Source organism: Papilio polytes, unplaced genomic scaffold (genome assembly GCF_000836215.1).
Source record: "Papilio polytes unplaced genomic scaffold, Ppol_1.0 DF821289.1, whole genome shotgun sequence".
NCBI classification, from domain to species: Eukaryota; Metazoa; Arthropoda; class Insecta; order Lepidoptera; family Papilionidae; genus Papilio; species Papilio polytes.
The window spans coordinates 3,820,256-3,847,820 of NW_013527915.1; the positions used below are offsets into that span (position 1 = coordinate 3,820,256).

At 33.3% G+C, this 27,565-nt stretch overlaps 1 protein-coding gene across 2 annotated transcripts in view; it reads left to right on the plus strand.

Annotated features, from left to right (window-relative positions):
* The window catches only part of LOC106109368 (laccase-5), a 44,335-nt gene that overhangs the window by 9,875 nt on the left and 6,895 nt on the right, over positions 1 to 27,565 (plus strand). For both annotated transcript variants that reach the window (XM_013290840.1, XM_013290842.1), the window contains exons 2-4: positions 25,550 to 25,976; positions 26,410 to 26,694; positions 26,776 to 27,251. In XM_013290840.1, the coding sequence (XP_013146294.1) occupies positions 25,550 to 25,976; positions 26,410 to 26,694; positions 26,776 to 27,251 (1,188 nt within the window). The remainder of the gene's footprint in view (positions 1 to 25,549; positions 25,977 to 26,409; positions 26,695 to 26,775; positions 27,252 to 27,565) is intronic.

A 27,565-nucleotide genomic window follows, 5' to 3' on the forward strand; every position in this document is an offset into this window, starting at 1 on the left:
GCGTGGTTGACTATGGCCTAGTCACCCTAACATTAGGGTAGGCTCCGAGCCCCTCGGTGGGGACATATAGTGAGCTGGTGATGATGATGATTAAATGATGTAACGTACTTTCTATGATTAGAAATTAAACATATAATCAAAGGAGTGAAAATTATCTTTTAAAAAAATATTATCAATAGTTTTAGAAAGCTGACACATGCTTCTGTCATTGAAAGAAAAAAATAATTGATTTATCGATGCTTGCAATAGATTCACGAACAGCTGTGGTTACACCAGTATGTTGTCTTACCGTTTCTTTTAAACGTATGTAATAAATAACAATATGTTTGATAATAATTAATATCGAGAGGCAATAGAATTTTTTCAAATTATTCTGTTGAATTTTTTAGTAGTTTCGGGAACTATTAAATACAAACAACCAATCAAATCTTTCCACAGACAGCAACGGATAAAAATGTAAGATGAAAAAAGCGCATTAGTGTTGCCAGCAATAAATGTACTTGAATTTATTAATATTATAATTTTATTATCCCTATCGCCTTTTTATAACAGTTTTATTAATTAAGGTAGATTAAGTGGAAAGCGTTGTGTAAACATAGATAATTACCCTTGTCTTTGGTGAACGGTAGGTCAAGATCAGTGAGATGGCCGTGGCATCAAATTCGCTTTGATTCACTTCACTGTCATTGTAATTCGATGATCGAACTCATCTCGCTTTTCAATTGATAGTTTTATTTGCTTATAAACAGTTCAAATTAAAAAAAAAATTATAAAATAAAAAAAGTAAAAAAAATTTTTGTAATTTTGTAAAAAAATAAAATTATTATAAATATTACTTGATCATTTATGCAATTTAACAAATTACTTATAGATTTTTTTTAGTTCTAATTTAAAGTATATAAAATAATAATAGGTATAATCTGTGTGTGTTATTTTGTATCACAAAATAAGAACTCTATGTTAATATCCGTTAAGTGAAATTGGAAATTGTATTTTAAATAGAAATAAATTCAATATTTCCTAAAAGTCCGCAAATTCTAATTTCGTTATCATAAACCTCATTTGTTATTGTAAATTAGATTTATTGCACTTTCGCAGAGATGCATTTCGCTTATTTGTTTATTTTTACAAACTGTTTGTTATTCAATATGTTTCTCAATAAACACAAAATACTGGATAAAATTGTCAGCACTAGTTAGCATATATTCCTAATAATTTCTAAAGCTTTCTGCGAAATCAATTATTAAGGTTTAAATTGATATTTTAACTACATTAAATTTTAGTAATTCATTTCGAAACATAAAAAACAATTTACAAAAAAACATGGATAATAATTGGAATATAAAAACTATACTAGTTTATTTGAAAAACTAAAAACTAAAAACTAAAAACTAAAAAAATAATAATCAGAAAATTTACCTATCATTTCTTTTTTTAAATGATAATTTAAGTATCATTAATGAAAATATTTTATTTAGCAATTAAAGTTTGTTTCGCAATAAAATTGGGTTTCTCTTTGCAACTGGCAACACAGAAAGGCCGTGAACCTTGCGGGATCATGACCGTGTGCTGGGGTCGATAATCTCTCAACATTTATCTTGATTCTCATACATATTCAAATATCTCCGTAATATCGTATCATCGCGTAATCTTTTATCTCGTAAACAGTTATCGTTGGATCGCTTTTTATTAGTATTTCCCAAACACTAAAGCATATTTCGTTATTTTTTGTGTAAATAAGCTGCCTTTGCTTTACTTTTAGGTTTACAAATACATATGTCATTGACCTGAGATTTCATTTATTATTTAAAAAAAAATACATAATTGAAAAAGGTTGAAAAAATAAAAACAAGTATACCTTTTTAGAGATTTTCAAGACACATTAAAAATTAATAAAATACAAAACTATTAAAATGTAAGTATTTAAAATGGTAAATGTTAGCAACTGTAACTTCTATTAAATAGATATATATAAATAAATACTGATACAGCAGGTGGAGGGTTACTTTTACTTTAAACAAACTAGAGCAAGACAGTGCGTTCGCTAATGGCTTACGAGCGCACTGAAGTAGCGGCGACAAGGTTGAGAAACCGCTCTCGTTGTTCTACAATATCAACGTTTTTTGCGAACAAGTCGTGCTAATGCTGTGAACACATACGAACCAATTACGCAACATGTCCATTTATGGTAAAGGATTAACATAATCTCCCTAAGTACAGGTGCACTTGGTTTATACTTTATCATGTGTGTTAATAAAGACTTTAGATGATAAACTTTGCAGACCATCAAGATGAGAAAAGTATCGTATCTCGGTCACGTACTCAGGCATGACAGATATGATCTCCTCCAACTCATCTTGAAGGGAAAAGTTGCCGGTAAAAGGAGTGTTGGTCGTCGAAAGAAATCGTGGTTACGCAACATCCGAGAGTGGACAGGAATTGCGAGTGCCGCCCAACTGTTTCGCCTCGCAAGAGATAAAGTTAAATTTGGAGAACTGACCGCCAACCTTCGCTCGTCGAAGAGACACCTTAAGAATAAGAAGAAGATGCCCTTAGCTTAAGCACCTAAATAACTTAGTAAAATTCCAGTGAGTAATAGCGTGAAATTTTAGATTTACCAAAAATAACAGTCTACAACATTACAAATTTTTTTTAGATAAGGAAAACACAAATATCCAAATAAAACCTGCAATGCAAATTAAGTTTAAATAAGGAACAATCAGAAAACTGTAGGGATGATACAAAATGCAGACGTACAACCTTTTGCAAAACGCCCTATATACTTATATTTCGAGAGTTATTTTTCTTATAAAGTGGTCTCAACGGGTTGATAATAAGTATTAACAAAACTACATCACATGTGTGTTAAGCATGGAATCGTATTTAAGTACGTATCTTTCTGTTTGCATAGTTTCGAAACGACCAACTATCAGATTTCAATCCGCCGCCTCGGGGCATTCTAACCGCACAACTTTAATTACGTTTTGCCGAATCTACAAGAGACGCACTACAAATGCTTTTATAATTTCCGGACCATTAAAGCACACCTCATTGTGGACAAGGCCATGAAACGTGAACGGACCAGCGGTGTTCACGACAATTGCATTCCTCGTAACTTCTGCGTCAGCGGATCAAGGCTTAGGAAATTTCGCGCCTCCGTCGTACACAATAGAGTTTGTTTTGTAATAAATCAGGTTTGACAATTTTAAAAGCGGATCTAATTGATTTAGAAGCAGGCGTGAGAGACGGATATCGACAACGCCCTTGTCGTACAATTGTCAGTAGATCAAGTTGATTTTATTGTCATCGAGCTGTTTCCAAATGAAATGCTATGATCAATTACACAATTATTTAAATTAGACACAAAACAAACATTTAATACACATTAGAATGAAGTTATTGACTAAATTCTTCAATTTTTAACTAAACTGTTTGTGGTCTTTGTCTTCTCCGTCGAGAGTTACGTAATTATTTGTTGTTGTTTAAAATGTACGTACCTCAAACATCGTTACACATTTATATTAAAAAAAATCATCAAGGTAAAATATTATTCATTTTACTACTATTGTTCAACAAGGATAAATCTCGATCTAATCGAAAACCGGAGGTAGCGATTTACAATAATTAATTATTTAAACGGAACATTCTTGTGGTAATTAATTATGACCTAATAAATTCCCCATTCCTGTAATAAAAATAACATTTAAACTATAATACAGATTAAATATTAGTCATTTGGAAAACATTGTATTTATTCTATTCCTTTGAATGTATAGGTACTGTTTGTTACCTAGTTACTGTAAGGTTGTTATGTCGAGGTTATTTTATGCAAGACATATCGTGTGAACACAGTACTCTATACAAAACCTTATTTCTTCCTGTATACTGCAACAATGAATACTATTTGCAAGGAATCATACTTGTCATACTATAATATTATAAATGTAAAAGTTTGGATGGATGGATGAATGTTTGTTAGTGTTTATGGCTAAAAGGATTTCGATGAAAATTTATATAGATGTAGAAAATAGTCTGGAAGAACACATAGCCCACTCAGTTTTGTTTTTTTTTAATTCCACGCGGACGGAGTCGCGAGCAAAAGTTAGAAAATTACAAATTCTTACTATTTTTTAAGTTTTTTTTTTTATCTCAAATGTTCACAGAACGAACAAACGTATGAGTATACAAAAGTTTATTATGATAATAAGTCAATTATTTCTAAGCAAAAAAAAATAGAAATCTTTCTTTAAGCCAGTCACAAGACGCACGTTACCAATTCCATTCCGTAATGTCATTCGTGTGACATTAAGTTGACAGATGAAATGCTAGATTACCAAAATGGCGCCATTCAATGTCTTGAACTTGTCAGAGTTACAATGTGACTGGTTGAACTTTCTACGCAAGTGCATTAGTTTTTTAAATGTATTATAAACAACCAGGTGTGTATAAATCTCTTTTAGTACATTTATTTTTATTTACAGACTTCTTTAAGCATGCTTCATTAAATTCAAATATAATTACATTAACTACTACTCAAAGTTCCGAGAGTACATTGATAGGGGGCGGAACAGGACCGATCTTCGGGGCATAAGTGCTGAATAGAGGAACAGACAAACAAATCATGGGGTACTTTTTCATGCTTTATTCTGGGTGCCATCGAGTTCAGTTACTCATAAAAGAGGTTAGGCTAAGCGCTATCTGCGTTCGGCCACCTCAAGCCCGATGAATCTGCAAATGCCTCTTCAAGGCAAAGAGTGACAAATCAGTCACAAAAACAAAAAAAGAATCATGCACTTATAAAGCATAGATTAAAAACAGCTATAACTCAAATTAAAAAAAAAAACATATCTTCTATTGTTTACACATATTGGTTTCATACTTAATTATCTAAATGTCCATCTTGCATTAAACCGCTACAGGGTTTATCAAATCAAGTTTGACATATACCATTAGAGCAACTTTTACCACCTTTAAAAATAATACAAAACCTCGCACAACTGGTTTGGAGAAATGCTAAAGGGTACAGTCGTGATGAAAAAAAAATATTAAAAGATCAGCGGAGAAAATAACTGGTAAGAGCTCCAGTTTAGAACATTAAATTTAGCAATTTCTAAAGTAATTACTTTTGCCAATTATTATAATGATAGCGAAAATATTTAGTACAGTCGCCATCTCTAGTATATTATTACGAACTTCCACACACTTAATTTTACTAGGAACCTAGTTTTAAAATTACATAAGGCATTATGAATTAAAATGAAAATAGTAATTAAATAAAAAAATATGTTATCAAACATTCACTCCTACTGATTTCAAAAAAGAAATTATATAAAGAAAACTTAACATAAATGAGCTGCATCTAAAAACATCATCGTACTACAAAAATAAAACTTTTATCATTAACAAATAGATATAACCTCAGAGAGTAGCCCCAGTGGTAGAGAAAGTAAGGAGTAAAAGGTTAGCATGAGCATGTTATGAGGAGGGATGAATGGCATGTAGCAAGGAGAACGACAGTTCTGAGTGTGGAGGTACACCGGTAGAGGTAGACTTAGAAATAGATGGATGGATTGCGTGAAAGGTGACATGATCAAAAAGGGAGTGATGACTGAGATGACGTATAGAGTTATGTGATGACCCTACGGGAGTAGGATAAGAAGGATGATGATGATGAACATAGATATAACCTCAATCATTTTAGTAGCACGAGAAATAAGCTCAGTAATACTTCCGATAGAAAACGTATTAACAAGTTACGTAAATAAATCGATATTATGCAAATAGATTGTTAATCTCAGTGACACAAGATCGTGTGAACAAACATAACGTGCGAGTTGTCATAATGTGCACAAATACTCGGGTTCCGTACGTTTTATGTGTGTAGTTTTCGCATGATTGAAAACGCAGTCTATATTCATCGCTAGTGGGAAATGTTACATCGGTTACAACTTTTCTTTTGTGGAACAGTCGTTCCTATTACAAAACAAATAAAAGTTAAATCCTAAACCATACTAATATTATAAATGTTTGTATGTTTGGACGGATGTATGTTAGAAGGTATCTCGTAAACGATTCAACGGATCTCTATGAAATTTGGCATAGATGTCGAGCTAAGTGTGGCAGAACACATATACGAGGTTTAGGCTAAGCGCCATCTGCATTCGGCCACCTCAAGTCCGGTGAATCTGTAAATGCCTCTTTAAGGCAGTGGTCAGTCAAAAAAAAAGTGGCAGAACACATCTTTTGTTTTATTTAATTCAATTCGGACGGAGTCGCGGGCGACAGCTACGACATTATATTTAGAGAGTTTATTATAATTACGAACATTTATAATTACGCAGTCATGATATCGAGAAAGTTTTAAATGTCAGTTTATTATCTGTAATCTTAATGTATAAAAAAATTTATAGAGAAAAATTGTAAGTAATATTCTGTAAATGATATTGTTTGCCATTTTACTTTTTAATTGCTTTTAATATAACTTAAATTAATACTAAACTAGCATATGGTTTCAGATTATTTAATCATCTAATGACAGATAGGTGTGGGTTACGTTTATACCTAACTTGTAATTAAATTATTAATTTCAGCATTTATTACATTTTACAACATAATGCAACGTTAAGATGTTAGTAACATAACACTTAGTTATATCATATTACATATTGTTAAACAACATAAAATTAAGTTTGTTTTGAAATGTCGCACATGTGTTTGAAATTCTCCGAGACCGCAGTCTGAAGGAACTTAACGGCCTTATTTGCATTTTCCACATCGCATATCCGCTTTTCCTTCCTATTTTCTATCATCTAAGATGTAACAGTTTATTTACATATTAATATTTTCCCACTTAATATAACTTTTGCATAAACATACAAGATATTTTCCTAAGAAGTAGCTCTCAAACTAAGTAGTTTCGATGAAAATTTTTATTACTTCGTATTTTGTTATTATAATTAACTATTAATTTCCAAAACGTCAATCATATGAAAGCGGTTATAAAAATAAATAAATAAATCTGAGAACCCATTACGGTAATAAAAAACGACATTTTAGCGAAAGTGAGTACTCGCTCCAGATACAACAATAAATGCTTCTCTATCGAATAGTGAAACCAGTTGCTAGTAAAGAACGCGCACGGAAATTAAATGACCCAATGCGGACAAGGCACGTGCCGCGGCGCACTTGAAAGCGCAAGTTGTCACGTTTAGGTTAATCTGAGTTTCCACTGACGAAACACTAGTAGAAAAACAAATTACCATCCCGCTCATACTCATAATAAATAATAAATATAACAATATGGTCCTTAGGGTCCTTCAAGAAGCGAGCTTACAAAATCCTCAAAGGCTGGTAACGCATCTGTAGTTCCTCTGGTGTTGCGGATGTCCATTGGCGTCGTTGACGACCTCTGTGTTCCCGACGCTCATTTGCCCCCCTTCTCTTATAAAAAATGTAATTTATGTCAGAAATGATAACAAAAATTCTAAACTTGGTGTTACTTCCTAACTGTAGAGCTATTAGAGCTTTCTGCTGGAGTCTCTGCTTTGGTGAAAAGGCGTAAGTCTGCCGATCACGGGATCATGATCTATAAAGGACTTGACCGATTTTGAAAAGTTAGGTGTCATAAAAAGGCCCAGCTGTCAGCAAAATTGTTTATTTTTTAACTAACCTTCACTTGTCTGCAAAAATATTTACAACCTAAAAGTAAAGCAATTTTTATCTTTTAAAAATCTTATAATTCATAAGACACAAATAACGGTGACCTTGTTATGATCTTAATTATGTTTTTGAAAAAGGCTTGTACTGAAATCGACATCGACATGATGAAATAAATTAACAAAAACAACTCAAAAATATAATATGCAAAATTAATCACACAATAATTACAGTTTAAAAATAAACAGAGGTCTGAATTGCACAAAAAATGCTGTTTGTTTCATTTAATACTTGTGAAATCACAGGTTAAAAATAACGAAATCACGATATTGTACAGGTAAACAATCTTTTTTTATATTTCGGAAGTTTTCCTTATTTTTATTGCAATTAATTCTAACAAATATATTATAACAGCAATCATTTTAAAACCTTGTTGTTATAAATCTATAACGTTTCAAAATTTTTAGTTAATTTCACAAGTCATTTAACATTAAAACAGTTGATGTGTCCGTCCGTTGATAAAAGATGTGCTCCACACAAATGGGCGTTTACCACAGCGATGTGGCAACTGAGCCGTGAAACAATCATTATTTCAGGTTAAGTAATATTAATTGCTATCCAACATTATGAAGAAAAGATTGTGTTGCCAGTTGCGATTAGCCTGACGCTCGTTAGTCCTGTGTTGCAACACTCTTACACAGCGTTACGACACGTGTAATTGCCAGCCTAAAAAATTGTACTGGCAACGGAAACCTCGCTAATGATGTTGAGTGATGTCTTAGCCTAACAAACATTATGATGGATGGGTTATGATGCAGTTTTAAAACAATTTTCTTTTAATTTCAACACTGATACATAAACTGAATTTAAAGGTGATTGTATGATTACAATCCTCGAACCGTCTTTTACCTTTAAATAACTTGTTACCGCTGATTTAACATATGGTAAAGACCGAAAAATCATTCATATTTCGAATTAAATTGTGAAAAAGTGGGCAAACAGACCATACTAATGGCTTATGTTATATTAAATTGATTTCTAATTTTCCCTGAAGATATTAATCACGTTTGACTGAACGAGGTACATAATATTGACACCCTAATCTACAGCTTACGTTATTAAAGTGTGTATAGGGAATTAATCATCATTATTGAAGTGTTGAAACCTAAACGTCAACTGTGTTGCCATATCATTCCACAACATGTGTTGCATTGCTAGTCATTTTTTAAATGTAGGAAGTGACGGTTTTGTTCACGAGATGTTATAAACTACGGGCATTCGTCGTCGTTAAATGCTTGTTCACTTTACGGTATGGTACAAAAATTAATAAAAACCCAATAAAACCTGGTTTTAAAAGTATTTTAACACTAATTGATAAATGAAATCAGGAATTGTAATCTCGTGACCTAATATTTACCTCCACTCCGTACCGAACTAAATGAATGAACTGAAAATTATTTTCTTAGCATTTTGATACAGACTTTAAAAAATGATCTGGTCATTTAACTGAATTCATTGATATAATCTCTATAGTATCACAGATCACAGACAATGCAAAGATTCAAATAGATTAGATTACTAGAATGAAGCCAAAACAGTGACTTGACACATTCACTATGTATGAGCCTTGCGTTCAATGGACATTATATTTTAAGTGTGCGGCCAATATTGATATTGTGAAACACGTATAAAGCGCGGTTCACACTAGGCCAGTACAGTTAGTCATTAGCGCTCAATAACAAGACTGTCCATCAACTGACAATTTCAGTGTGAATTTCTAACCTGTACTAGTGAGTCCATACAATTTATAACTGGCCGTTGCAACTGTCCTACTGTACTGGCCAAGTGGAAACCAGGCATAATGTCATGTTAACTTCATACCGCTCAATATCTGGACTGTCAATCGACTGGCACATTCTGAACGCTAACTGACGCCAGTGTCTACATCCAATCTATGACTGGCCGTTGGAACTGTCCAACTGTCCTGGCCAAGTGTAAACCTGGCATTAGTCATTTCGGATTTTAATCTCGGAGTTACAAAATTGCTTTCCGAAACGTGTAGCCGGACAGTTAAAGCTCCGCAGTATCGTTTATAATCGACCTCACGACATACGTTTTAATTTTTTGTCCTACACTTACAGTAAGCTATGATTATTCACGAACTATTCAACTTGCATCATTCAGAATGATGTATGATATTTAATGTTTATATGGTGACAGGTGACAATTTCTGTAAAACTAACTTTGTTTTTTTTTAATATTAGTAGAGTTTTGTTAATTTACTAATATTTCCTTTAACCATTCTAACTAAGCTCTAGGCTTGTGCTAGGATATGGTTCAAGACAATAGTCGAATGGCGGGATTCGAACCCTCGACCGTAAGATCGGTAGTCCGTACCCAAAACCATTAGGATATTATCGCTTATATTGACACTTGTTTTTGCATTTTGCAGTAACGTATCGTTTTAAGATTACACTTTTAAAATGAAACAATAATTTGAATACCAAAGAAATAAGAAAGATCGCTGTAAAGATTGAATGGAACTCGATGTAAAAAGGCGACAAACGAGTCAGTGTATTCTGGTCTTAACGATTTCCGCTATGACAAGCAAACGCAAAAACAGTGTTATTGCAGATGCGTTGCGTATCTTATGTAATAAGTAGACAAGGAAATCAAAAGAAAGTATCGAATATGTTGCTAGTGAAAACCACACATGTCTTTGTTATCAAAAGAATTCTCGAAAGTCCTGGAAAATTAATTAGTCATTTATATGCAGGATTCGAAGAACACACACAACGATGAATTACAAAAATATCAAATAACCCAAATCTAAACTAGAAAAAGAAATAGCAACATACTTTTTAAAGAATCTTGTATCCATCTATAAACATATTATATGACATTACATTCTCAAACTCAAGAAGCAATCGCTTAATACAACCCTATTATAATTTAATGCTTACGACCTTTATATAACCTGAAGTACGGGTCACTGTGCTTGTATGCAAAACACTTCTCGTTAAACTAATTATTCTTGCCCTTTCTAACATTGGATTGTAACTATTTATGCTCTTAAGACCGTCACACACGAACTGTTTCAAGCAGTCAATACCGAGAGCTTCATGATGTCAAACTAAAGGTAGGTTTTAGATGTGACAGTAAACTGCCATTCGTGTATAACTGCCTTTAAGACGTAAATGCTAATGGATACACAGCAAATAACATCCGTCGGTAACTGTAGATATATGTTATAAAGGGTTTTGTACCTATTAACTAGTAGCTGTTGCTCGCGACTTTGCCCGCTTCAAATTAAAAAAATAATGAGAAATGTGTAGTCTACTCGTATGTTACTCACAAATAAATAATCTTTCTAGCGGTGAAAGAATTTTTAAAATCGGTCAAGTAGTTTTTACGTGAATCGAATACATACAAAAATACAAATCTTTCCTCTTTTGTCTGTCTTCCTATTTGGTCTGTAAGATACACAAACTCTATTCTACCATCGACCTCAGTATTTCGGCCTTCGGTTTCAACATATTGTCTTACTTTTTATAAGCATTATGTTATAGAGTGTATGAAGGATTTCCCAACTACCATCATTGTTTATCTTTCAAGGTTTAAACAAACACGTTTAAAAGGAAATCGTTATATCACAGAAGCAATTTATTTCGTTTCTACTTTTTAATCTATTATTCTTATTTGTGAAACAACGGACAAAATATTACTAATTACTAATTACTAGTATTATAAATGCGAAAGTTGGATGGATGGATGTTTGTTAGAGTTTGTAGCCTAAACGGCTGAACGGATTTCAATGAAATTTGGTATAGATGTAGAAGATAGTCTGGAAGAACACATAGGCTATTCACTTTTGTTTTTTTTTTAATACCACGATGACGGAGTCGCAAGCAAAAGCTAGTATTACATAAAGATGAAATAATGTAACTAAAAACTCAAAAATTACTAGATTTATTTTAATAATTCACTCGCTATAAGTAAGCTATATTATCCTGGAGTAACAAGCTTAACTTATTTATACATTCTTATGTTATTATAATGTTTTAATTATTAATGTCCAGCCACGCCAAGGCAGGACGGACTACTAGTTTAAAGATGACTCAAAGAAGTGACGTAAAGAAATGTTGCCATATGTAAAATGTTATGTAAACTGTCATTACATAGCGCAGTGGTTAGTATAATGTCTTTATTGTAGAAAATCATGATGGAAATAAGTCCATGGTCGTTTGACTAAACTATCGCACAACAGTTTTGCGATTGTCCATTGTTTCGCCGCCAACTGTTCAATTGCACAACTAGAATCGAGTAGTGTGCGCACCTCTTTATAAGCTCATAAGAATTAAAGCGAGACTGAACAGTTGTGCGATAGTTCTATCAGAGGTGTTTCACGCTCTAATTTGAACCAAAATATTAAGTAATTACAGTATTTTTAACGTAATCACATGAATTCATTAAAATACGCACATATGCGATTATGTATAGATTGCAAAACAACTTCTAATTATAATTGCAAACCATGGTATACAGAATAAAAGAAAAATTTTAATTGTTCTGAATAATTTAATTATAAACAATAGGCATAGTTATTATTCCAAAAATTATTTAAATCATTCTAATTGAACGGGTTTCAAAATCACATAGTTGCCATGACTTAAGCCTACTTGGTAATATTTAGAACCAATTAAGGAAAATATGTGCGGCATTTATTATGAAGTTATGAATATTAGGTTCTAGTTTAGAAATCGGAACACGCACTCAACACTCTGGTTACACAATTGAGATACAAATTTTCCCACTTATCAGTTTCAAATTCGCCTTCAAACATGAATTCCTTAATTACACCGTGAATCATCGCTTGCCACAACATTTCGTGTCTAAATTTCGAATTCTCAAACATGAAAATTCAAATTGAAATTTTAGGAACATTTCAATCGGGGTATCGCTAGAATTTAAGAGGTATGGATCGATGTTTCTTAGAGTTTGTAACCTAAACGGCTGAACGCATCTCAATTAAATTTTCCATAAATATAGAGGACAGTCTGAAAGAATACACAGAATATTTTTTTTTAAATTCCACGCGGACGAAAGCTTTTAGTAAATAAATTCGTAATTTAATTGAGTAGGTTATCAAATGTATTACAGTTATTATATAAAAGCTTATGTATCTAATGAGAGCTTTGTGTCCCTCATTATAACATTGTCGAATCGAGTCTGTAATTTGCGCCAACGCCCGCAATAGAAATACAGTGACGTGAATACGGAATCGACTTATCACGATTATAGAATAGATGGGCGTGGCGCGAATCGAAAGCACCCGGGAACGATATCGATACAAAACTGGACAATATCGATATAGTTTAATCAATTCAGCACGACACTGCTTATCGTTCTAAATTATTTTATTGAAAGGTGATACTTAAATGTTAATGTAATTGCTTTTCAACGTATTTTTTATTACAAATTAATCTTACTGAGATAATGATTTTTTTATCAATTATTTTTGTTGTGGTGATAATTTAATATAAATTATCTTTAGTAATTATCAATTACAATTAAATTAATGTTCGGATGCTTTTTCTACTTTTATCATACTTCTATTGAAAAATGTAAATTTCACTTCTTTAAACCTATAAAAACTCTTAACAAACTACTACATAAAAACAAAAGACAGTCGAATTCGGTTTGTAATGCAACTTTTTTATTTTACTTTCATTAGTATTGTATTAGAATGTAAAATGATGAATGTTATTACTAAAAAAAATTGAGTTGAAAAAACCACTTAAATTGAGGCCATAGTTAACCTTAAAAAGAGCTGTTCTCACAATTTCAATTTTTGACCAGTACAATCTAATTCTGCAGAACTTACGCTTTTATTATCTTGGTTAAGTTTTCTGTCTTGTCTGAGTAAATTTGCAAATCTAATTCAAAGCACATCCAATGAGTCACTTAGAAATATTTTAAACACGGATGTTACGAGTTTTAATCCGAATTTAACGTAATCTAAGCGATTTAAATTTAATTTCATTTTAATCTATCGAAAGTATAGACAAAATTCTAAATTTGGAAATTAACTCTTAGTAATTTTAGATTATTTTTTAGGTTAGAGTAATCAAAAACACTTCTTTCCTGTATAAGTAATGCAAATGTTTTAGATAAAATTATTTAATTATTCAAAACAGATATCGATTTGAAATAAGAAACACTTTTTAGCAAAATTCAACTTTCATAAAAATATTTCGTAATATATCTTTATAGATAGTAAAGATTTTACACATTAAAAAAAAATTATAACATTTCTCATTACAAAAGTAAACTTTTCGTAAGTATACTGATATTTTTAATTTTTGTAGCCTTATTTCTTGTTTGTTTTATATTTTCTAATAAAACCTCACTCTAGATTTTTATTTATCTTAGCACCTTATAAAAATCAAACTAAAAAAAACTGGAGCATAATGAGGGTTGGCCGTGGAGTGTTGCGAAATCGTGAGCGACTGTGCCGTGTCAAGGTCTCGTCACCAATACGTTACTCGTACAATCGATCTGACAGATTTTTATTATATGCCCTTGTCTTAAATCTCATATTTTTAATATTTATACAGTAACTGACCTATTAGAAGTATTCGTTCAAGAACGACACCCCTACCATATACTATTTTTTTCGTTATTCCGTTTTCATCTTAACAGCGCCATCTAGTTTAAATCATTTACAAAAAAAAACTATAAATTTTAGTCCGTGTAATCACTTTTTAATTGATCACCATCGACATACACGAATCACATCAGTACAAACAACCCGCGATGCAGTCCACAAACGATTAAGCCATCAAAAACCAGTCTACGAAACAGTAGAATGTAAATATGAATTGTAGTGTCCCTTATGTTGCACCATTTCCGTTAATCAGGTGCACCTTGCGCCACATCAAACGGCAGTTTCTCGGCCGAGATTACGCGGATTACACGTTACCCGCACGCCAAATTACCCGCCCATTAAATATGTCGCTAAACTGACGTTGCGATATATGTACTTGCCTTTAGTACTGGGTTAAATGTCACAATAGAAATGGCCAGGAGAGAAGGTAGTCAGTACCAGTTTATGAGCTCCTAGCGGCATAAAAGATACGACGCCCTTTTTTACCAGCTTTCTGTCCTGGGCGATTGCCCAACCACGCCCTACACTAACGCTGGTACTGGATATAGTATACTTTTAAATCCACTCGATGCTTGAGAAAGTTGTTTTAGCAGATCTTAGCAATATTAAAGTCAAAATAATGTCAAATACTTAAAATACTATCCTTATATCTGAGGATAATCTAGAAAAATGTGTGTAACAGAGTACTTATGTGTGTTTTTAATTATGAAACAATACATAATAAAATTATATCAAGCGTAGTTGTGAAACATTAACATAGGATCACTATCACAAATTCAGTTTGACAATTCATGACTTGGTAGAGCGTGAGTAAAGGTCTCATGAACTTGGCTTAAATAACTAAAACTATGTCAGTTACGATCGCTGTCTTGCTTCATTAACTTCCCCACAAAACACCGTGAGAAAATATTTTACAAGGACTTCGTTATAGCAACTCACAAACGCATACGAAATTTGCCAACACCTATCGATACACAAGTTATGATTCAATACGTAATGAGGAAATTGTTATTGTACGTAATATTGTTCGTAGGCAATTGTAATTATCATAATAACATGGCCTAGACTATTAAAAACCGGAACTCTTTTGTTAAACTCATAACACATAAAAAATATGACTGAACAAATCGTTAATAGAACTTTTCTTGGCTACCGCATTATTGCTTGTCGATTTGTAGCCACAATATATTTGACACTTAAATTCTTCTATTAGTTGGTACAAGATTGAGACACATTTTTTAAATACTGTGTCATCAATCAAAATGAACCTTATGATCTAGCTCGCGGCTTCGTCCGCATGAAAATGAAATATGTTATTCACAGATAAATTACTTTTCTAATGGTGAAAGAATTTTTAAAATCGGCGCAATAGTTTTTGAGTTATTTCAATACATACAAAAATACAAATCTTTCGTCTTTATTATATTAGAATAGATGAATATGTCCTTCAAACAAAACTGACCCGCCCGGATCACTGCTGAATGCAACAATAAGTTTCCAGCGGAATTTTCGTGGCCTTAATCAAGTTAATAATAGTAATTATTCAGTTACCAATAAGAATCATCTGGCCTCCAAACTTGTAAGTTTTTGTTAAATATAAACGAGCGTTTATACTTTCATATGAACATATTCGTTGCGTATGAAAGTAATTAAAAAAACCAAGAAATCGAGTGACGGATTATAACATTTCTGGGGAAAATTGCTTACACCATCGAGTGATAAATCGATTAAAGTTTATGAAAATTATCAACAAACAATGCGTTAGTACTACGGAACTTAATAACAAACGCTTTCGCTATAAATATAACCTTGACAACTAAGGAAGTTATTCATTTTTTTTATTATTCACGGATCCCTTATTAAATTGCGTTGTAACTCAATTATTGTCTAAAAAATAAATGACATGTAAATGCGGTTAATGTTACATTAAAATCAATTTCAAGCATATTTAATCGCCATTTAAAAGTTGTAAACAAAAACGAGTAAAAACAACGGCAAAAAAGAATACAATGGTTTAAGGATCAATTGATATCTAAATCGTATAAAAAACTCAATGCCACTGTTTTTATTATACAAGTTCAAGTCCTGGGTCAAGCGCAGACACACTTCAAAAAAAATCTTAGATAGTGACTATTATTCAAATATCTAGTGGAGAAATTGAGAAGGAAAAGTTTAGAGTGGTGTGGTCATGTGACGAGACGATGGGGACATAAACCAGAAAGTGTTAAGATTGAATGTTGATGGCTATAAAGGTAGAGGAAGACCGAAGAAAGTATGGATGGATTGTGTGAAAGAGGATATGCTTAAAAAGGGAGTGGATTCAGATATGACGGCTGATAGAAATATATGGAAGACCAGACCATACTGTGCCGATCCTCTGCTAAGGGCAAGTTGATGATGAAATCCTTATATTTGGTACCACTTAATAACTTTACAATATCTTCAAATTCTTCAAAGCTCAGGAATATAAACATTTATTAAAAGTTATCCGTTAAACTAGTTTAATTTTTAAGCTCATAAGATTTTATTGATCCTTACAAGTTATTTTTAAGTAACGGGCTCAACCGGGAAAGTACCACGACCTCACTAAAATACCAACTTGAGGTAGACCATACTTTTACGTTTCTTTTTTCATTCTTGATAAAATTTCCTGCCAGTGCGTGATACCTAAATTGCATAGTTCGGTGTGGCTTCTATTTTACGCATTTCCCTTTTTTGCTGTTCAAATTCTTTTACCCTTAATGTAATGAAAAGTTAAAAATAGGACAAGCAGAAGCGTCGGTAATCATGACGATAGATAAATGTTGTTATCGAATAAACTAGATATTTGAAACACTATCATTAATGTTACATCTAACTTTATTGGCAGCATTATACAACATTTGCGAGCCAAGTCATCCAATCGATGAATCGTTTTATCGCCTATACAAACGGAGGCAACGTTCCGAATAAGATAACTGTAGCAGAACGATGCATATTTAACGCTATCCGTGTATCGAATTTCTTCGACAGTGTTGGAAAAAACATGTCGATGGAGTTCGCCTTGAAATCGTTCCGATAGACGTAACCGAGCGCCGTTCGAATCCGGCGGTCTTTTCCCGAGATGAGTCATGTGATTTTTTGCTTCGTCCGTGTGGAGTTAAAAAATAAATTTATTGACCAAAAAGCAAACCCCCATACGAACAGTACATTTTAGAAGGTAACTATTATTTGAGATTGTAATCTAATTTGTCCATTTTAGAGTTCCTTTTTAGAAACATCCATCCATACATACATCGAAACATTCTGAAGTATAGTTAACATTGCTAACATGACGTAAATCTCGATTTACGAATTTTCGAATCGAATTATCTATACGATTTTATTTCATAATTAATGAAAGTGCACTTTTCCTTTAGGCAGCATCCGAGAAATTAGTCAAATTCAGCGTTGGAATCACTAAAAAGGATAAATGTAGTACCTTATATTACGACTGTCGAAAGAAACCGTTGGGTTTTTCTCATTGATCGCATCACATTTTTACGCAATTAGGGAACAATGAAGTCTTTCTTCACAGTGAAAGTACTGTTGATAAGTAGTAGCCTGGAATCGTCAGTAGTAATTACACTACTTCGTTAACAAACTGAGGTTTATTCAAGTTCTTTGTTTGTCTTTTTAAGCATACTACGAATTTTGTGTCGTATTATGTTGCAATACACAAGACAACCAGTTTTTGATATAAAATAATTTTACATTTTCATACAGGAAGCACTTCCCCGGTGTAACCGGTTTGCAAAACTGGTACAAAGTACTATCTTTATTGCTGTTAACAGATTGTGAAGCAAACAGTTCTATGTACTTGAAGGCTGATCACGGGAATCTCATAGATGTTAAAAAGACATTTAATGAAATTTAACCCTTAAGCGCATTTATTAGGGTAATAACAACTTGGTAAGGGGTTTATAATTCCATTAAGTTTATTCCTTGAAGGATTCTTTTTCAAATAAAGTGTTGAATGTAATGATCTAATGTAGATCGATACTCTTGATAAAGAATTGTGCATAATCGGACGTCAATGTTAAAGTTATTAACCAGTTTATAGCGTATCAAGTGGCAATACCTGCTTAGAATTAAGACATTTAATTAATTTATATGGACAGCTGCTGAATTATAATTTCAAACAGACCATACGGCGAGTTTAATATTGTTTTCGACTAACCTTACAAATAAGTTGTGAATACATTTGACCTTATTTAATTAGCACAGATTATATCTGCATTTGTTAATATTATATACTACAATTCATGATTAACTATGAGTACCAGAAAGATCGAAGCATATTTAAATAGTTATAAAATCAAATTATACCACATGTACATGCTAACTTCGAATTTTGCTTTATTTCCTCCTTTCTATGGTCAGTACCACAAACTGCAGTTTCAATGTTCTAAAAACTAAATTATTACCTTCACTGACATTATTTATATGATAAATATATCAACAATTGAATTATATTGACTGTCAGATGATATAAATAATAATATGACATGTTACAAGGAGAACGTTAGTTATGAGTGTGGAAGGGTACATCGGTAGAGGTAGACCTAGAAAGAGATGTATGGATTGTGTAAAAGGTGACATGATCAAAAAGGGAGTGATGACTGAGATGATGTATGATGATAGAGTTATGTGGAGGACAAAAACCTGTTGCGCCGACCCTACGGGAGTAGGATAAGGAGATGATGATGATGATGATGAATATGACAGAAATCAGTATAATGTAAATCGTACAATTTCGTAAAACCAGTTGAATGTAAACTGGCATTCGGCAGTGTACAAACGTGCTTTAGTATAAACGCATGCCCCATTTATTACTATTTATTCGTTAGTAACACGATTTTATGTTTCAAAATTTCGACTAATATATCGCTACTAGTGCACGTTGACAGTCTATTAGTGAATTTAAGTTTGTAAAACGTTGAACGTTTTCGCAATTCGTATCTTTCATAATTCTTAGTGGCGTAAAATGGCGAGCAAACAAGTCATAGCATTAGATACACTGGAGTATATTATTATTGACAAATGCCGTATGCTAGCACTCGAGTGTACACTGAGAATAACAAATTATATATAATAGAGACTATATTCGATTTTAAAATGAAATACGTGACATGAATTCTCTTCGCGTCTTATTGGATTTTAATAATAACACTTTGAATAACATTTGGATTTCACGAAACCCATCAGAATGCGTATCGCAACCTCCCGTACGTGGATGTTACAAGAAAGATTTATCGCAAGCAAATGTATGGTTAAGTAATTCGCTTAATCTCGTCGACTGTTCGATCGAGTACCATTTTTTTTTCTCTCAAACATCCGCTAGTGGGCGCTTTCACTCTTTTCCGCTTGAGTGCACGTGATTGTCAGTTCGTTGCTAAGTAAAAGCTCTCTACGTTTCCTCAATTTATTCTATTTCATTTACCTATCTATTTCTTCAACTAGGAAGGTAACAAGACCTTTTGTAAAAGCATAATGTTAGTGTTCATATTGCTAATGAATTCATGCATTTGAAGCCATTAATTAAATTTATAGATTTTTTTTAGATATTAATTACTCTCTTGATGTATGTACTCTGTTTTCGTCCACACGTCTTTATTTATTTACAAGTTATGTCAAAGCAGACGTATGCTCAACATCACTTTTGTGGTTGCCAATATCGGTTTGTGGGTGTTTGAATATTATTTACTTACACACGCAAAGTTCAATTGTTCTAGTTCTGATAAGTACCACATGTTATACCACTTCAAACTAGAACGTACACAAGTCACAGTCGGTAAATGAGCCTTTAATCACTTCACCGACCATTCGGTTTAATTATCGTTTGATATTGTATTTATTTAGCATTATTCAATCAAAATGAACTCGATTTTCGTCATTCACTTTAATAAAAATGATATATCCTGTATGCATTTTAACAAAATCAAACCATACTTTATTTTGCAGAATTCTATCAATAACGTTTTTAGACATGATTGCATAATAGCGAAAACGTTAATTTATACAGCGATTTTTAATTAAGATAATTGCAATGGTAATCCTAGACATTTTTTCATGAAATAATTTACCAATCCTTTCAATCCAACTTTATGTCAATTTGTATCGATTATTTGATGTTGTGATTCAAACCCAACAGTACTTTAAGTAACCGCTTGTGTGAACACAATTGAAGGTAATGACTGGCTCCAATATGATCTATTGCTCAAACTCATCGACAAGCATTGTCTACAACAATGACTATCTCAAATACTCTATCTTGTAGGTTTCTTACCTCTTTGTTATTCGCCTTTCAATAAAATTAATAAACATAAGTAGGATAATTATTAATTATTATGACATTTGATTTAATAGCTATTAATTGTGTTAAAAAGAAAACCTTGGTTATTGATTTATTGATTTCCTAAGCGTACGTTAGTATGAGATTATAGTTACGGAGTTTAGGTGAGTATATAAAAAAGAAAAATTAAAAAAAAAACTAATTACTTAGGCATTCTTTCCAATATCTCTGTAGAGGCTTGAAAATGTATGTACAAGTATCCTTACCAAATACCTTTTGTAATTAAAATATTTCCCCCTAATTAAAATATTCATCAACATATTGCTAAAGAGTTTATTGACCTTTTTTATGACCAAATTCAAGTCAAGCGCATACTGCCAAAGTTGCTTATTTTGATTCAGAACGGCGCTCGACCACACATCGGTAGATCGTAATGTATTTGCCCTTCATATAAACAATTCTTATGCCGATAAAACATACGGGAAAGGAAATCTTAATGAATCAACGCAGCGAGGGAAGGATTTTTATTTAGGTTTAAATTATGCAACGGAACAAAATGATTTAACAACAAGTTAACTTTCTAGATTTGTAATATTTGACAAGATCTCGAATGTTGTTTGTTTTCTGCTGTATTGACACATGTCATCCTTTTTCTTCTCTTTGATTAAAACAGAGAAAAGAATATATCTTAATTCAATAAGTAATTAAGTTTTGTGGTTAGGTTTATCGTGTGTATTATTTTAACTAATGCAGAAAATCATTTTTAAACAACAAGAGCGGGCGCAAACCTTTGATTAATCTATCGCACAACTGTTGTCGATTGTCGATTGTTTCGTAACCCATTCAACAGTTTAGTTGCACAACTAAAATTGAGTGTGCGCACCTCCATATAAGCTTACAGCAATCAAAGCGCGACTAAATAATCGTGCGATGGTTTACTCAAAGTTGTGTGCGCTCGTAATGTGGAAAATATAATATGTGTGATTAATATCTTAAAAGATTTAAACACCAGATTTACAATCTCTTGGTGAAAGCAATAAAAAAATAACTAACTATTGTTTCATCATTTCCATTAACGTAATATGTATTTTATCTTTTTGTTTCTAAATATGGTAATTACATCTTATATTTGATTCATCTTTTATACATAATTTAGATGTCCCACTTTTAAATATGATTACTTAACATAACTTATTGCTATATATAATATGTCCTTTTATAGAAATCAAAGAAATTAATTAACATTCGATATAAAAGTTTTTATTGAGTGATAAATGTCCGAAACAGCCTGAAGCTATCAACATATAATTTACTCATTTTATATGTAATCAAGTATGATTAATTGAGGTTTACATGGATGCTTACATAATTACATCTCGAATTACAGTAATCAGTTCGTTAAATTTTTTTTTACTTATATCATATGGTGGCAAAGGAGTAAGCGGCCACATGAATCCGCCGAAATGGCGAAGCGACCGCTGCCCATAGACATTCGCTATAGCGGATGCGTTGCCTACCCTTAATCGACCAAGGAGGAGACGCACATAAACCGGATATTTCCACTTCCTAAGCACCTTCCCATCCTTTTCTTATAAGAGAAAGAGTGGGAAGGAAAAGGCACTAAAGTTGGGCCTCCGGCACCACACTCATCAGACGAAACGCGGAATTGCTCCCACTTCACGCCTGTCTTCTGTGTGGTCGTGGTATTTCATCGGGCTTGCCGACCCGTTCGTGCATATTAAAGCGGGCTCTACCACTGTCAAAAAATTGTACCTTTCTTTAACTTTTCTTTACGATTGTTCTAAAAGTCTTAAAGTTGTTATAGTCAGATGTTTAAAATTTTGTTAGAATTTAAGATTTTCTATTTGTAAAGACTATACCAATATTGTAAACGGAAAGTTTGGATGGATGGATGTTTATTAGAGTTTGTAGTCTAAACGGTTGAAAGAATCTTGATAAAATGGCTCAAATGTAGAGGATAGTCCGGAGGAACATATAGGCTGCTTACTATTTACGCGGACGAAGTTGCAGGCGAAAGCTAGTAGGAAATAATTCACACTGTATATGAAAGGCGGGAATGGGGAAGGTGTACAAGGCAATCTAGGATAATAACGTATAGTTTCTTATATCAGGCTGGCAATAAAAGTAACTCTAGTATTCGAGGTCGAATACATTAAATGGTTATTGCTAATTTTCGCTTTTAGTTTTTTTTAATTGAATTTCAGTAATACTTGTGTACAAAACTAAAGCGCTGACTCCATATAAAGTGGTAATAAAAATATTTCTACGGCAAAATACTTTATATACAATTGCCTGTGCAAATAATTACCAAGCTGCGAATCAACAGAAATACTTAAATGTTCATTACTGAGTAAGTATTAAGTGATAATGGTTGTATAATACATTTTGTGTTGAAGTAGAGACACTTTACATCGTTCATTTATTTTAATAAATAACAAATAAACTATTCAAGGCTTAGATACTGAATATAACCTTTTTCATTTGCATTAAATACTACATCACCAGCTCACTGTATGTCCCCACCGAGGGGCTCGGAGTCTACCCTAAATTAGAGTGTCTAGGCCATAGTCCACCACGCTGGCCAAGTGCGGGTTGGTTGACTTCACACATATCTGTGAATTTCTTCGCCGATGTGCAGGTTGCATTATTAAGTTTTCCTTCACCGTAAGAACGACGGTTAAATTATGAAAGAAATCCGAAAAAATTGAAAATCACATTGGTACATGGCGGGATTCGAACCCAAGACCTGTAGATTACAACAAGATACAAGTGCTTCAATCGCTGAGCCACCGACGGTCACAGTTAAATACTAAGGGCCTAAAAATACGGAATGTGCCCTTTAAATACAAAAAACATAGTATACTATTACACCTATAAGTTTATTAAAATATCAAGATGAAAAGCAATATCCAAAATATTTATATAATTTATGAGAAAAGCTGACCGTAGGATTAAATTGTATGCAAATTCAGTACCAATATTCATAATTCAGTGTCACGCTTAATCATAACAACTGTTAGATCCTTAATAAAGATCCTTGTTGCTAATAAATCACAACTAAATTATTGCATGATACGCAAATCACTAAATGGATTGGTTATAAATGTAATATTAACTTCATTTGCATCTAGCTGCATGACGATTGCGTTTTAACGTGGTTTGATTAATTGAGACTGAAAAGATCCATTTAATACATGTCACCGATCAATTAAGGTCAAAGTCTTTTTTAATTTAATCACAAGAATATTACTGACGTACAAAACTTATTTGATATTAGAGAATTAAAAAAAAATAGTGTCTATTGTACAGATTAAAATGATTACCAGTTTTTTTGTTTATATTTCCAATGCACGTTTTAAATCAGCTCCAACTATTTCCTCTTGTGCTTTACTGAACGAATTAATTTAACAAGGTTGACGAATGAATGACGTTTTGTTCGAGAACTATTTTCATTTTAATAGACGTTCAATCTCATTCAATTATTTAGCATGAAATTCTTCCGTGCGTCTGTATATCGCTCATGCCATCACGAAAGTAATTTATATTTGATCTCTTAGAAGCGCAATTATTCACACCCACTCGTAATCGCTCATGCAACAATCTGTCGGATCTGCGGCGAAAGTTGATATACATGCATTTATTATACAAAAACTCGATACGTGAACTATTTCTGATGGATATGCATTTAGAAATCTTGTCATTAAGGAATTTTTTTACCCATAATGATGCAATAACTATATATTGTTTTTACTTGCATACTTAAGGCGCGCGAAACGAGACAATGGTGATTTATTTATTGGCTTTAAATACTTTTTTAGAAACTAGCTGTTGCTTGCGACTTCGCTTGCGTGAAATTAAAAAATGTAGCCTATGTTACTCACAGATAAATTACCTTTCTAACGGTGAATTAATTTTTAAAATCGGCCCAGTAGTTTTTGAGTTATTTCAACATATATATAAATACAAATCTTTCCACTTTATAACATTAGTATGGACGTACTCGTACATGCTAAGCGAAGTAAACAGTATCAAATTTATCACTTAACTTTTAACTGAGCTAACTCTGAATAGAAATAACGTGTGTGTGGTAAAACTCGTATTACCACAAAAATAACTAGAATTATTTTTATTACATCAGATAAATAAAATGTTGTAACAATAGATACTGTCAGAAGTCGTGCCATACTTAAAATAGCCACCGATAATGTTTAACCAATGAGGAAGTAAAAGTAACAAAGTGTTCAGGGTCACGGGTACTAAATACATAACAAATTTGTCTTCAAACAAAAACTTGAAGTAAACCGAAGCCTTTGATCTGGCAGCAAGCAAGGCAGCGACAATGTTGCAATTCATACAACTGATTGTATCACTTGAAAATGAAGTAAACATTAACTCGGACTCGAATTCAGCGGGTCAATTGACACAAAAAGCAAGCGACAAACAAGGAAGTAAAGCTCCTTAAGTACTCATAACCAGGGTGCTAAGTTAGTGTTACAAAAGACAACAAAATATATTAGTAAATTCTACTTTAACTACAAAGAAGACAAATTTGACACGCATCTAATAATGGTAAAATTCAACACGGTCCAATTTCTGAGTGGTTTGTTACTGAAATTTATTAAATGCTACCAAAAGAAAAACTAAAACATTTTCGAAAGTATACTGAAATGATCACAACAGTTTGACGCGACGATTTAATGCCTTTTGCAATCTACAAGTTGAATTACAGAACTCATAGGAAAAACGCCTTAGTGCAAGTAAATAGTTTAAATCAAAATTTCTGTCGATATAATGGGAGAAACAATTGCACATTAAACACAAAATTCACTCATTTCAAAAGACTATTTATTTATCTTTAGAATTACCTAATGGATAAAATCTTTATTTTTCAGAAGCAGGAACGATAGATGATCAATCAACGTCAGCCTCGTGGTGGCAAGCCGGCACCGCGACACCTTTCCGCGACAGCGGCAGCGAATTCTCCTCAACACATGGATTAGTCCAGACCCATCCCTCCTCAATTAGCGATGGATACTCCTTCGGCTCTTCTGGAGCTTCTGCCAACCCATTCGCATCGACGAGCGGCAGCGGTCCGCTCAGTGGCAGCTTCCGAAGTAATCCATTGCCACCACTCACCAAGGGTTCGAATGGTAAAACAACTCTAAAACATCTCGACTTCACGAGTAGTGCTACAGCTGAACTAAGAAGGAATCCATCTTTATCTGCACCTGACGAATGCGCGCGAGCCTGTAGAGAGGGAGAACCACCAAGGATCTGCTATTACCATTTCACACTTGAGATGTACACAGTTTTGGGAGCGTAAGTATAAACGACTTATTTTATTCCTAAACAGTTTCAGAAAGATTTAAAATATATGCAGGTTTACCTAGTGTACCGTTTTTTAATGACTTAAGCTGGATGGGCACAGTTTGATATTGAAGTGTGTCGACACGGCCTACATAAACATTGAAATTGTTCGTACAAGCGCGGCTTATAGAACACTGTGATGTAATAACAGGCTATAATCGCGAGAACCCGTAACAAACCCGTCTCATGATATTTAATCAAATCACTGAAATGTTGACTAACCCTTCCTCACTTTCATAATTCTCATGTCGCACACATAAGCTATAATTAATTTTAAAACCATAAGACGACAAAACTAATACTTGAATAACATCTGCATAGAAACATGTTTAGAATTTTTCGAGTAAATTGCCAATTACCTCAGATTTGAATTTTGTTATTTCAGGGCTTGCCAAGTATGTACACCAAATGCGACCAACGTAGTTTGGTCTCACTGCCAATGTGTACTGGCCGACGGAGTTGAGCGCGGTATACTCACCGCTAACAGAATGTTACCGGGACCATCAATCCAAGTGTGTGAGAACGACAAAGTTGTCATCGATGTAGAGAACCACATGGAAGGTATGGAAGTAACTATCCATTGGCACGGCATCTGGCAAAGAGGATCGCAATACTACGACGGTGTGCCATTCGTAACGCAATGTCCTATTCAACAAGGAAATACGTTCAGGTACAAACAATTATTCACAAAATAATCATCATGGAGCTTAGCAATTCATAATCTTAACGTATAAAATCTTGCAATTTCCAGATATCAATGGTATGGTAACGCGGGTACTCATTTCTGGCATGCGCACACCGGTCTCCAGAAATTGGACGGTTTATACGGAAGCATTGTCGTACGCCAACCGCCTTCCAAAGATCCTAACAGTCACCTTTACGATTACGACTTAACCACACACGTAATGCTACTCAGTGATTGGCTCCACGAGGACGCCGCTGAGAGATATCCAGGTCGCCTCGCCGTAAACACCGGTCAAGATCCCGAATCCGTACTTATAAACGGCAAAGGACAGTTCAGAGATCCTAATACCGGTTTCATGACGAACACGCCTTTGGAAGTGTTCACAATAACTCCGGGCAGAAGATATAGGTTTAGGATGATAAACGCTTTCGCTTCGGTATGTCCTGCGCAGCTCACCATCGAAGGCCACAACCTGACAGTCATTGCAACAGACGGGGAGCCGGTGCAACCAGTGCAAGTCAACACCATTATTTCATTCTCTGGTGCGTAAATAACATAGCAACGGCTACAATTACTATATAACGTAGTTATAGATAATCCTAGTCGAATAAATAACTCTTACTCAAGCAAATTAAAAATCTCATGTAACCGGCAAGTCATTATTGTTAACTCCACATCGTTGCTATCAGTAATGATTTTACGATATAATTAAGGTGTAAGGAATTTAAATAGACACGCCTTTATTACGTTGTAGCTCCTATCTAGTAAATTGGTATGCTCACTGAAGTGTAACAAATTACACTGCCGTTCAGTGCTTCCTCTCTTACAGCATTGATTTAACATTTTCTAAACTGTT